This window comes from Dipodomys merriami, unplaced genomic scaffold (assembly GCF_024711535.1).
Source record: "Dipodomys merriami isolate MVZ:Mamm:240054 unplaced genomic scaffold, mDipMer1.0.p SCAF_125, whole genome shotgun sequence".
NCBI classification, from domain to species: domain Eukaryota; kingdom Metazoa; phylum Chordata; class Mammalia; order Rodentia; family Heteromyidae; genus Dipodomys; species Dipodomys merriami.
The window spans coordinates 1833973-1846718 of NW_027202549.1; the positions used below are offsets into that span (position 1 = coordinate 1833973).

The window sequence follows — 12746 nt, forward strand, 5'->3', positions numbered from 1 at the left end:
GAAAGGTTTATTGAATCACTCAGTGATGCACTGGCAGCACAGATTTCAGGAGAAGGGGAGAAGAAGTGGGAAAGGCATGAGTCAGGATGCCAATGTAGCAGGATAGAAGAAACCATGGGTAACGCGTGAGGACGGCTCATCTTCCCAAAGTCGATTCTGCTGGAAAGGGGAAGATGGAGGCAGGTGCCCTCCTGAACATGCTATCACCTGTGAGGACGGAGCAGAGAGGAGGGACCCGAACATGAGACCCTGGGAATGTCCTTACAGCGCAGATTGCAAATGGAAAACAGGTAACGCATAGAAGTAGGACATGAGAAATGAACTGCTAAAGGCAGATTCACTTCCCAGGATCTCGTGTGTGTGTGTGTGTGTGTGTGTGTGTGTGTGTGTGTGTGTGTGTGTGTGTGTGTGTGTGTGTGTGTGTGTGTTTGTGTCTTACTAGAAGTCCCATTTTCCAAGTGAAGGAGATGGTGTCAACACACCCAGGTCTGAGACACCTTTTGAGCGGGCGTGTAGCTACGTCCTGTGTACTGGAAATTACATGTGGATCTGCTTTTACACATGATAACTGAAGCCATGCCCGCTGGCTGAGAGAGTTTGTGAACATAACATTGTCCACTAGCCCGGAAATCGACCAAAGTTCAAAGATTTTTAACCCTTCCTCTATCACACAGTTCTGTCCCCCTTTTCCCAGATTGTAAAACCCGGGTGCACACCTAAGTCAGGAAGAGGAATTTTCCTGACTCCTACACATAGCTTCCTTCCAGAGATTCTTTCTGAACTCCACGATCAGAGGAAAATACAGCAGAATTCATGTGGCTATGGGGTGAAGAGCCGTGTGTGTGTGTGTGTGTGTGTGTGTGTGTGTGTGTGTGTGTGGTGTGTGTGAGTGTGTGTGTGTGTGTGTGTGTGTGTGTGTTTGGTGGGTGTGGGTGTGGTGGGTGTATGTGTACTCACCCGGGCAGGTCTTTACTTCTCAGGACAATCATCTGTGAAAAAGAGCAAGGAAGAAAATGAAACAGGATCAAGGGAGATGTGCGATCCCACCAAGCAGATTCCTTGCCAGGCAAGCAACACATGATTGTGTGCAGCGAGGATCTTGGGCAAGGATGTCGGGGGAGTGAGTTCGTGTGGCGATATGTATGTGGCCGGCTGGAAGGAAGAGGATCAGGACTCACCCGTTTCCTGGACATACTGAATGCTGGACATCGGGATACCCTTCTCCTCGGCGAACTCCTCCAGCCTCTGTTTCTCTTCCTCTGTCAGCGTCTCTCCTTTCCCTGTGTGGCATGGAAAGGGAGTCAGGAAGAGGCAGCCTACATGACAATGGCTTCCCCTGAGAACCACTGGGTCAATGATCGGCCATGCCCATGCCGACAGGCTCCTGGAGATCAAGATGGGGTCTCTAGCGTGATGTGTTGTCTGGGCTTATTTACATGTTTGGCTTGTATTTGGTTATTTTGGTGCCAGTCCTGGAGATTGAACTGGAGGCCTGGGGCCTGTCCCTGAGCTTTTGGTGTTCAAGGCTGGCATGCTCCCTCGGGGGCTGTTTCTGGCTCTTTGGTGCTTCACTAGAGAGATGAGTCTCAGGGACTTTGCTGTCCCTGCTGGCATCGCACCAGGATCCTCAGATCTCAGCCTCCTGAGTAGCTGGGGTGGCAGGCGTGAGCCACTGGTGCCCAGGTGAGATTTCTTGTTTCCTCCACACTCTGCAGTCTCCCTTATCCCATCTCCAATTCCCTACGCAATGTTCGGTCTTGCCCCGACCCCAAAAGATAGGACAAAGGGACTCAAGCCTATTTCCCCTGTGACCTGTGAGAAAAACCAGAAGCACAACTCCAAATCACATCTTGGCCATTCCTCCAACCTGTGTTGGACATTCTCCGCCCCCCCCCACCCATATTGTGAGTATGATTAACACCCCATTATCCAACTCCAGTGCTTGCTCATACTTCATTTGTCAGAGCTCATGATTGTCATGTTTGATAGTATTTGATCTCAGAAGCTCAAATCCTGTTGCTCTACCAAGCAGGTGACATTTGTTTGGACCCTTCAAGAACATGGTAAGAGGGGTCAGAAAGGAAAGGAGCTCACTCCACCATCAAATTGAATGAGGATTTGCCCCGTGGGTTCCTCCACTCAAGCCCCTTGGAATGTGGGAACGAGACAGGCCGCTGCTGGGAGACTCTCTAGGAATCGGTAGAATAAACAAGTGTGCAACAGAGCTAGATCTTTTGGAATAGACCATTCTGTCTCCTCCACTCCGCAGCTCGGGGCTTGGAGATGACTCCCCCCAGTGGATGTGGGCAGTGGCTGCCCTTCCCCCTCCCGGCTCAGTCCCCAGCCCTCTGTGGGCTGACGTCCCTGGACGCTCACCTGCCACCAGGATCATGTGCGTGACCTGTCCCTTCTCATCCGTGTTCTTATTGTGGAAGGTGAGCAGATGGCTGCTTTGCTCCAGCACCTTGAACGTATTTTGGCCATGGTCTAGGACAAAAGCAGTCATCCTCAGCTCACTCACGTTCTAGGCCCGCATTGCAAGTTGCCTGCTCTCTGTGGAATACACTGCTCTCCTCCTCTTCCCCCCCCACCCCACCCCCCGGGTAGGCTGGTGCTCAGTCACTTGGTGCCTAATCCATCTTGGGTACTGCCTCGAAGTTCAAACACCCTGGTCTCCACCTCCTCCAGACACAGCCCAGAGACCAATGCCTGAATCCTCCACCCTCCCCAAACCATCCTAGCATGAATGAACAGGAATCTGTGCTCCACTGGTCCTAAGTGAAACCGATACAATTCAGTAGGTTCAGGATGGCTCTTCTATTGGTATTTTGACTTTGATATCCGAGATTTTAGTACATCAGGTTCCTTTCCAATCAATTGTTGGTCTTTCAAACTCCAACAGACTTTCTTAGCCAATATATATTAATGATCCTAAAGGACTGTGCAGGGGGGTGGACATTCAACAAACATTTTATGAATACAGCATGTCTCGATCAATGTCGAGCACATGGGTATCATACCATTTTCTCCAGTGAGAATAAGGTGCAGCAACACCTGACAAAGTAGATGCAGCCCATCATATTGGACAGGTTTTTCCCCCTGATTCAATTCCTGGGAATTTCCTGAAGCTGTTGATAAAATACCTGGGCTGTCTCCATCAACTGTCTTTTCAAATGGCATTTTGTGTGCAAGAAAGTCAAAACCTATGACAATAATTCATGTTCTGAAAGCTTATTGCCAGGAACGGTGGCTAGCGATCTGCTGCCTTCACATCTCTATCATCTGTGGGTACAGTGTTCAAATGAATTCTTTCATAAAATACATATTGCTTGTGATGAAAAATAAAGAAAGGCAGATAAAGCCCACGGGTTAGGAGTTATGTCCAACTACCAAAGGGAGGACACTGAGCAAGACCTAATATGCTTGTCCACCGCCTTCATAACTGGTGACATCTAGGGGGAAACCACTTTGAGATCATTTGAAAAGGAATGATCAAATACCCTGAAGACCTTGAGGCAAACTTGTATAATCCCTGAATTTTCTTGGCTGAAGCCATTACCTGGAAAGTTCAGCTCTTTCTCCCAGATGATCTCCAACTCTACTCTTGGATGTTTGGAGACTTCAGAGGCATAGATGGAAGATTTGTAGCTCCCCCCCGCCCCCCTCCCGCCTCCATCCTGTGCATGGCCATGCTTTGAGTCCCCTCTTCTGTCTACACCACATTGTACTCACAATGTCCTATGTACGATCCATCGTCCTGCAGCTTGCCCACAACAGTGTATTTCTTGCACTCTCCGGTTTGCCTGAAAAATATCAACACAAACATGCATACATCCCACTAACGTGTTCCAGAATGGTTAAGCAGAAGAGGATACCAGCCTGGGAGATTCTTTGAATAACTCACCACCTCAAATTTATTATGGTTATTATTAAATACTCATTATATACTTATAACATGATATATTATAAATAGACAGTATTTGATAATTAGTATATAATTCTATGTCATATATAGGAAAATTCTTGTCAACTATATAATAATATTCATTATTAATAATAATATGCACATCTGGCATCTTGAATTCAGGACAAGAGTGCTCAGTCTTAGGGCTTCTGTTTTGCTCAAGGCTGATGCTCTACAATTGAACCACAGCTACCCTTCCCACTTTGTGTGCTGGTTAAATTTCTCATGGATGTCCTGGCCTGGTGTGGTTTGAACTGCAATCTTTCCAATCTCATCCTCCTGTAATCCAGCTGGGATTACAGGCATGAGCCACCAGGGCTGGCTGATTGCTGAATATGCTCATGCCCATGTCAAGGTAAGGGTATGGGTGTAGAGCCCCTTCCAAGGAAGGGAACACATTTGCCACGCATGTGGACTATGTGTCAGATTAAGCCAGACACTGCCCTAGATAAGGCCATAGGCACAAAGTTTTCCCCTCAGTCTAAAGCCCAGGGTGTGGGTCCATTCTGTTTCTGAGCTGCTCATGTAAGACCTGAATCCACCAGGGTTCAGGTGCTGATTGTGACACAGAGCACACACTATCCATTCCTGGCTGAACACCAGTCACCATGTCATTTTCTAAAAGTGTACATGGCTGTGTGACAGAGCCAAGGACCCGGACGTGGGGGCAGAGCACGGCTCCCTCTTCTGAGGGTGGGGAGGAGGGGGTGGGAGAGGGAAGCTTTCCTCACTTGTTATAAAATTGGACGGTCATGGATCTTCCATCTTCAGGAGCCTCGACGTAGCGGAAAAGGCCTCTCAAGGGGCCGTCTTCCTTAATCTTCTCCAATCTGTCTGCTACGATGGCCACCGTGCGCCACTTGCCAGTGACCTGGAGGACGAAGGTCCCATTACCCAAGGCCAGAGCCTCTCTCCTCCTTCCTTCCCACCACGGATCCTCCTCCCCTCTGCTCCAACCCACAGCCCAGCACAAGGCCAATCTGGACTTGGCAGAAGAGGAGGCCAGGCCTTGCCTTTCTCATGGGGCATCCAACACGGAGCCTCCATGACCCAGACATCCAGGAGCACTGTCATGGCTTCTGGAGAGTGAGCCAGGATTCAAGGCAGGCATGACAGGCTCCCCAGGCAAATACACAACTCAACAGGCCTGGGATCTTGCACTAAAGAGGCCACCTCCATCTACCACTGACAGGGAATTGAAAGAGGGAAAGGCATTTTCCTGATCATGAGCACACAGACATCCCAGGCTATTCAACTCAATCTCTCTGTCTCTCTCTCTCTCTCTCTCTCTCTCTCTCTCTCTCACACACACACACACACACACACACACACACACACACGCCTGCTAAGCACATGCCTGGTACCTGTGATGGCTGAATCCCAGCACAGGCCACACCAAACAAGAGAGTGAAGATCAGAGCCTTCATCATGAGGAAACTGCTGGTGATCCTGTGGCTGCAGAAGCTCAGAGCAGGTCGGCTGTGGTGGAAAGGATCTGAACGCTTCCTCCTTTTATATCATGTCTCCACCATCCTGATGCATAATGACCCAAGTGTTCCCCATCACAAGACCTTTTGTCCCCCTCCCAGTGTCCTCGCTGGGGGCCATGGGCAGGGTCTGGCACCCTCAGACTCTAATGGGATTAGCAGCAAAGGAAAAGCAAGTCCAGCCCAGTGACCTTCATGGTGAATTGAGGAGCACAAAGGGAGGAAGGGCTTCCAAGGACAGGCATGGCTCTGGCCCCTGCTCACCTGGTTGGGACAGGAGATGGGCGTCCACGTCCTCCTGTCTCCAGCTCCATCTTGCAGCGGCCTTGGTGAAACCCAGGGAATCTCTTGCCACCATCCAAGATGGCGGCCTTACACTCAATCAACTCATGGCATGACATCTCTCAGAGACAAATCATCTAGAAACATCAACCAGAGATCTGCAGGCCTCCTGGAAGGTGTTTCTTGTTGGGGAAAAATAGGAAACCAAGTCACAGATGGTGATTCTTCCCTGATTTAGGAATGTGGTCCTGTGGATTGGTTTTCTCTCATTCTATTATATCATCCACTATGGCTGTTTATGTGAGGAGAAAAGGAACCCAGAGACACAATCTCAGAAAGTTGGTTGTCATTGCCACAAAGGACCTCTGTGATTTCTTCATGAATTGGGCGGTCTGATTTTTATATTGAGGTACACAGCTTTTGCATCACATCCTTCTTACCATACATGTGTTTTAGTGTTTCCTCGCATTGGTGGCTTTTCTATTTCTCACTTGAAGTGGTCACATAATGGATCAGCAAACATCGTCCTGTGTCCAAGGCCCATTTAACACAGTATTTCTTACCTTCTCACACATCCTTTGATATCTAACCTTAAAAAAATTGCTTCTACTGTAATCCTAGCTACTCAGGAAGCTGAGATCTGAGGATCGCGGTTCAAAGCCAGCCTGGGCAGGAGAGACCGTGAGACTCCTATCTCCAATAAACCACCAGAAAACCGGAAGTGGCGCTATAGCTCAAGTGGTAGAGCGCTCGCCTTGAGCTGAAGAGCTGAGGGACAGCGCCCAAGCCCAGAGTTCAAGCCCCACGACCGACAAAAAAAAAAAAAAAAAATGCTTCTATGTGGTTGGGAAGGTGGTTTAGTGGTAAAGTGCTTGCCTAATATGCATGAAGCCCTGGGTTGGATTCCTCAATACCACATACACAGAAAGGCCAGAATTGGTGCTGTGGCTCAAGTGGTAGAGTGCTAGCTGTGAGTAAAAGATCAGGGATAGCACCCAGGCCCTGAGTTCAAGCCCTAGACTGGCAAAAAAAAATAGTTGTACACCAATGCCAAATATATTTATGACATGTGGTTTTTAAATTTGATAGTCAATTTATCTGTTTGTTTTTTTTTTTGCCAGTCTTGGGGCTTGAACTCAGGGCCTGGGTGCTATCTCTGGTCTTCGACTCAAGGCTAGCACTCTACCATTTGAGTCACAGCACCACTTTTACCTTTTTCTGTGTATGTAGTACTGAAGAATCGAACCCAGGGCTTCATGCATGCCAGACAAGCACTCATCACTAAGCCACACTTCCAGGCCGTCAATCTATCTTTTCTATAAAAGTCTATCTTTCCCGTCGGAGGACTTGTAGCCAGGAGAGAAAGCATATTTGATATTCACTCACTTTTCAGAATTATATACATTATTCTGGAAATGTGTATGAGATGATGATTTTCTTCTGATGGCTCCTTTCTCTGAGGTTAGAGCCATTCTTGTTTTTCAGATGCTCTGGTGTTGAGCACAAAAACAAGTAATATTGAAGCAAGTTGCAAAGCTAGCTCTGATCTCCCACCAAATAAAACCTTTCCCATTTTTGGATGGTGGCCTATACTCTGCCAGATACTCTGCAGACTCCAGGGGTCTTTGGTCTTCCTTTCTCATTGCTGGCAAATTGCAGTGTCCTTAGAAGTGGAGAGAAGGTCAGCCATGAAGTACTTCCTTGTTCCTTCTTGCTTAATCCTATTTTCCGATTGACCCTTCCATGAAAATTCCCATGTCCTTCTTGGAAGAAAGTTTGTGTAAAAACCACCTTAACTATCGCATGTCGGCAACAGCTTGTGATCATCTGCCATGCAGTTCTGTATTTCTTTCACCAGATACATTATTCACCTACGCATTTAATGCGATCAGAGAAGAACGCCCTAATTCGAAGGCCTGGAAGGATGGACACAAATCCTACCAAATCTCTCAGCCTACAGTTGTTGTGAAGACATTGAGATTGGCAAAGGATTTACTCATTTTCTATCTCTTTATTTTATTTTTTTGGGGGGGTCCCAGTTATGGGGCCTGAACTCTGGGTCTGGGCACTGTCCCTCAGCTCTTCAGCTCAAGGCTAACGCTCTACCACTTGAGCCACAGTGCCACTTCAGCTTTTTTTTCCTGCTTATGTGGTACTGAAGAATCGAAACCAGGGCCTCACGCATGCAAGGCAAGTGCTCCACCACTGAGCCACCTTCCCAGCCCTATCTCGTTATTTTTATGTGTTTCTACACATTTATCATCGTAAAGTAGTTGCACAAGGGACATGCAATTTTAAAAAGCAGTTTTTGAAATAAAGTTTAAAAGAATATAAAAACAGAAATATAATTTTAAAAAGCATTTTCTGAAGAGAATTTATCCTCATCAATGTCATCCCTTAAAAATTCTCATCTAATGGAGGGGGTAACAATGTTCAAGAGGAAGTGTACTCATTACCTCACTCATGTAACTGTAACCCTCTGTATTGTATCTTTACAATAAAAAAATTAAAAAAAATAAATTAAAAAAAAAATTCTCATCTATCCCTCCTCTACCCTTCCAGCCACAAAATATTCCCCATTTGTAAAATATGCATGGGATTCTTGTGTGTTTTGTTTTCCCTTTTTGCATATTTCTCTCTTTTATTTCCATATCTAGTCCTTTATTAGGCAAGTCCCTTGAAATGATTGTCTGGGTTCCAATAGGATACAAAATTTTGGTCACCTAGAGTTTGTGGAAATTATCTACAATATAAAGCCAAATTCTGCTCTGCAGAATCATTTCAAATCCTGTTTCCTTGCCTTAAGAACAACTAAATACACATCGTGTTCCAGTGGCTCACTCCTGTAATCCTAGCTACTCAGGAGGCTGAGATATGAGGAACGTGGTTCAAAGCCAGCCTGGGCAGGAAAGTCGGTAAGGCTCTTGTCTCCATCAAACCACATAGTCTCCCTGATATATGGACAATAAATCCAAAACACAAGGCGATCTGACAACTTAAGAAACAAAGGACCTCTTCTTAATTTGTCATATTGTTTTTAGATGACTCTATGTTCTCGACCCCACAGATGGTATATAAATACACACATCTGAGGGAAGCTAGCAGGAGGGCATAGCATCAGAGGGAAACAGGAAAAAATACAGCGGAGGGGCCCATCAGCTGCACTGGACATTGATGAAAAGGAACTAAGCAACTCAAAGGCAGTGATGGAAGGGAGGGACTGAGAGGGAAAGAGGGAACAGCTGATACAAAGCAAAAGGAAAGAGATGTACATATCACCTTATGTGGAAAAAATAGCTATATTTTGTAGTCTATGAGCTGTATAGACCACAATAATAACCGTGGGCCTCAGGAAAATGGGTGAATTAAAATGCTGTGAATTTTGTGAAATTTATGTAATCAATCTCAATAAAAAAAATTTTTAAGTATGTCAACTGTTTTTTGGTTTGGGGTTTCTCTACATGAATTCCACACAGCACCATTTCTTCCTTCCTTCCTTCCTTCTTTCCTTCCTTCCTTCCTTCCATCCTTCCTTTTTCTTTTCCTTCCTCCCTCCCTTCTTTCCTTCCCTTCCTTCCTTCCTTCCTTCCTTCCTTCCTTCCTTCCTTCCTTCCTTCCTTCCTTCCTTCCTTCCTTCCTTCTGTCATAATGCTTGAACTCAGAGCTTAGTGCTGTCCTTGAGCTTTTTGGTTCATTAGCAATGAAATCAATGCTTATTACCAAGGAAATCATCGAAGACACCATCTGGGTTTGTTGAAATCTATCTATGAGCTCCACAACGGTTTTGCCAGCAGCCCTGGTCAGTGCATTTTCCCTGCCTGTGTAAATATGCATTTTAAGAACAGCAGCCAGCTGGGCGTCGGTGGCTCATGCCTGTCATCCTAGCTACTCAGGAAGCTGCGAGCTAAGGATAATGGTTCAAAGCCAACCCGGGCAAGAAAGTCCATGAGGCTCTTATCTCCAGTTAACCACCAGAAAACCAGAAGTGGAGCTGTGGCTCAAGTGGTAGAGCACTAGCCTTGAGCTGAAGAGCTGAGGGACAGCGCCCAGGCCCACAGTTCAAGCCCCACGAATGACACAAAAAGAAAAAGAAAAGAAAAAAGTTGGACGAACTTGGATGAGCAGGTGGTCTCATGCCCCAGGTCTGCTGTACCTCAGCAGCTGCGCCATTGGCCTGGTGCTCACCATGGAGGCGGGGAGCTACTGGCTTGACATCTTCAATGAATACTCAGCCACACTGTCCGTGCTGCTTGTGGAGATCATCACTGTGTGCCCTGGGTACAGGATGAAGGGGTGAGGAGCGGCCGAGGGAAAACGGCCCATCCAGACACATTCAAATTGCAGCCTAGTGCTGATTGTCAGAGTTTGTTCCTTGCCATCAGATCGCCGCTGATTTTCTTCCCCTGCCTGTTTGTCTTCAGAGAACAGCTTCTTCCTCCGTGTCTTGTATTTCTTCCCTTTGCATCATGGGAGGCTCCATGTGTTAAGTAGGCTGTGAGCTTCGGGGACATCTTTCCTTTAGGACTGTCAGAGCTTTGAAGGGGTTGTAACCTGAAGCATTTCCTACCCCGACTTGGGCTTTGTAATCCCCTTTCTTTGGACATCGTCTTCCACCATGACATTCAGAAAACCAGAAAAGTGGGGGTGCTCCATGCTAAGGCACTTCTAGGGACGTGGAACACACTGGGAAAGTCCCCCATGGTGGGAAAATGTGGTCCTATCAGACGTTTTTCTTCTGAAAGCTGTTTGGGGGTGAGGGGGGCGGGGTTCAGTGCAAAGTAAAAATGTTGGAGGGAAATGGACCTTTGTCGCGGGGAGGGGGGCCTGGTACAAGTCCATCAAAGAGGTGTGGTGGGAAGTGATGGGAGACAGAGATTTCTGGGTGCAGTTAACACCCCCACCCCAGCGCCCCATAGTGTCTTGGAGTGGGTTTTCTGCTTGCTTGGAGGGGCAATGCCATCTAGTGGCTAACTTGAGTATTGCATAGGGAGGAACACAAGAAAGGGAAGGAAGGAAAGGGAAGGGAAGGAAAGAAAAAGGAAGGAAAGGAGGAAGGAAGGGAGGGAGGAAGGGAGGGAGAGAGGGAGGGAGGGAAGGAAAGACAGGGAGGGAGGAAGGGGGAGGGAGGGAGGAAGGGATGGAAAGAAAGGAAGGAAGGGAGGGAGAGAAAGGAGAGAGGAAGGGAAAGAAAACATTTTAAAGTACAGAATATTTTTTTGAGCCCTCAGTCTTTGTCAGGCACCCGTAGCTCACACCTGCAACCCTAGCTACCCAGGAGGCTGCAATCTGAGGATCACAGTTCAAAGCCAGCCCAGGCAGGAAAGGCCATGAGACTTTTATCTCCAATGAACCACCAGAAAACCAGAAGTGGCACTGTGGCTCAAGTGGTAGAGCACTCGCCTTGAGCTGCAAAGCCAGCCCAGGCAGGAAAGGCCATGAGACTTTTATCTCCAATGAACCACCAGAAAACCAGAAGTAGCACTGTGGCTCAAGTGGTAGAGCACTCGCCTTGAGCTGAAGAGCTCAGGGACAGCGCCCAGGCCCAGAGTTCAAGCCCCAGGACGGACACAAAAAAAGTCCTCAGTCCTTCTGAGAAAAGCTTTGGAGTATGGGCTTCATCTTCTGGGGAACTGGAAGCCCCAGCAGTGACTTATTAACCAGAGTCATCCAGATGAGCAAATGATTGACATCTGCCTGACCCTCCTAGCCGGTGGGGTGAAATCCCGGAACCCCAGCCCAGGCTTAGTGGTCAACACTCAACCCAGTCAGGGTGCTGCCCCACCTCTTCTCCCAGAAATTAGATGATAAAACATCCAGAGCTTTCTGTAGAAAGTCCTTTTGAGATTGACCAGGACACAGGGAAGGTCCAGCCCATGGGAAGCAAGAACAGGACTCTGGGGTGAGGCTCCCAGATTTAAAATCCTTACGGCTTGGGCTCCAGACACTCCTGAGAGTGAAACTTAACCCTGAGCCGGCCATATCTCCCCATAGAATACAAAGCTGACCCTTGAGAGCCAGTTGGGAAAGAGTTGAGAGGGGTTTTTTTGCCAGCTGGTTATTAAACACAGTCATTGTGACGAACTGAGTTCTATATAAACATGTGAGTATATAAATTATTGACAACAGCTAGGCACTGGTGGCTCACACCTGTCATCCTAGCTATCCAGGAGGCTGAGATCTGAGGATCACGGTGCAAAGCTAGCCAGGGCAGAAAAATCTGTGATACCCTGATCTCCAATGAACCACTCAAAAAAAAAAGGCAGGAGTAGAGCTGTGGCTCAACTGGTAGAGTTCTAGCCTTGAACCAAAGAGCTCAGAGACAGGTGCCCAGGCCCTGAGTTCAAGCCCTGCCAGTGACCAAAACAGAAAAACAAAAACTCTAGAAGCTTCTAACAGCCTCCTGAGGAGCAAAGAAAGCCTGTGGAGTTGGGGTAGCCCAGGGCTGAGCAACAGTGAACTAGGGACAAAGGTAATGGGGAGGGGAATTGTGTGCAACTATCCAACCTTGAAGTCCAGGGCAGGGAGTGGGGAGAAGGTGGGGGAGGACCAGAGTCAGGTGCTGAGGGGTCAGGGAGCAGATTCCAAGACCCAGGAGATAGAAAGAGCAGGAGCTAGAGTCCAGAAGAGAACCCCCGCTCCCATCCCAATAGTTGAGAAGATCCAGAAGTTTGGGGGAGGGAAGGAGGTGTGGGTCACCTTTGGGACTCGACCCCGCAGCTCCAGGAAAGGCCGGATGTCCTCATCACCGAGCTGAGAAGCTGAGGAGAGCCAAGTCGCAGCCATGGAGAAATCAAGACAGCAGTGGAGCAACCCCCTGCAGTTCCTGCTGGCCTGCATCTCCTACGCCGTGAGCCTGGGCAATGTGTGGCGCTTCCCCTACCTGTGCCAGATGTATGGAGGAGGTGAGTGTCGTACTGAGGGGGCCGTGTGGCTTGACTGGGTTGGCACCAGCCCCCGGCCAACATCTTCCCAGGGATTCCCATGAGCTACAGGGTGGCTAGTGGCAAGATGGG

At 47.9% G+C, this 12746-nt stretch overlaps 2 protein-coding genes and 1 long non-coding RNA gene across 6 annotated transcripts in view; 1 reads left to right on the forward strand and 2 right to left on the reverse strand.

Moving 5' to 3' along the window:
• LOC138823918 (female-specific lacrimal gland protein-like) lies at nucleotides 1–5391 on the reverse strand. Its single transcript, XM_070017420.1, has 7 exons — nucleotides 5329–5391; nucleotides 4696–4835; nucleotides 3733–3803; nucleotides 2377–2487; nucleotides 1179–1280; nucleotides 958–989; nucleotides 1–207 (listed from the first exon to the last, which is right to left on the reverse strand). The coding sequence occupies exons 1-6, from the start codon at nucleotides 5389–5391 to the stop codon at nucleotides 970–972; spliced, it is 507 nt and encodes a 168-aa protein (XP_069873521.1). The 3' UTR covers nucleotides 1–207; nucleotides 958–969.
• The window catches only part of LOC138824026 (uncharacterized), a 10884-nt gene continuing 3528 nt past the window's right edge, over nucleotides 5391–12746 (reverse strand). Inside the window, exons 3-5 of the long non-coding RNA XR_011370979.1 lie at nucleotides 12430–12613; nucleotides 5716–5915; nucleotides 5391–5497 (exon numbers count right to left, since the gene is read on the reverse strand). This is a non-coding gene — a long non-coding RNA (uncharacterized lncRNA). The remainder of the gene's footprint in view (nucleotides 5498–5715; nucleotides 5916–12429; nucleotides 12614–12746) is intronic.
• Nucleotides 11580–12746, forward strand: part of LOC138824025 (sodium- and chloride-dependent transporter XTRP3A-like) — a 16532-nt gene continuing 15365 nt past the window's right edge. For 3 of the 4 annotated variants that reach the window (XM_070017618.1, XM_070017620.1, XM_070017621.1), the window contains exon 1: nucleotides 12319–12635. In XM_070017618.1, the coding sequence (XP_069873719.1) occupies nucleotides 12515–12635 (121 nt within the window). In that variant the 5' untranslated portion in view covers nucleotides 12319–12514. Of the gene's footprint in view, nucleotides 11633–12318; nucleotides 12636–12746 lie in introns of those variants that run through there. The other variant, XM_070017619.1, reaches the window with a different exon arrangement.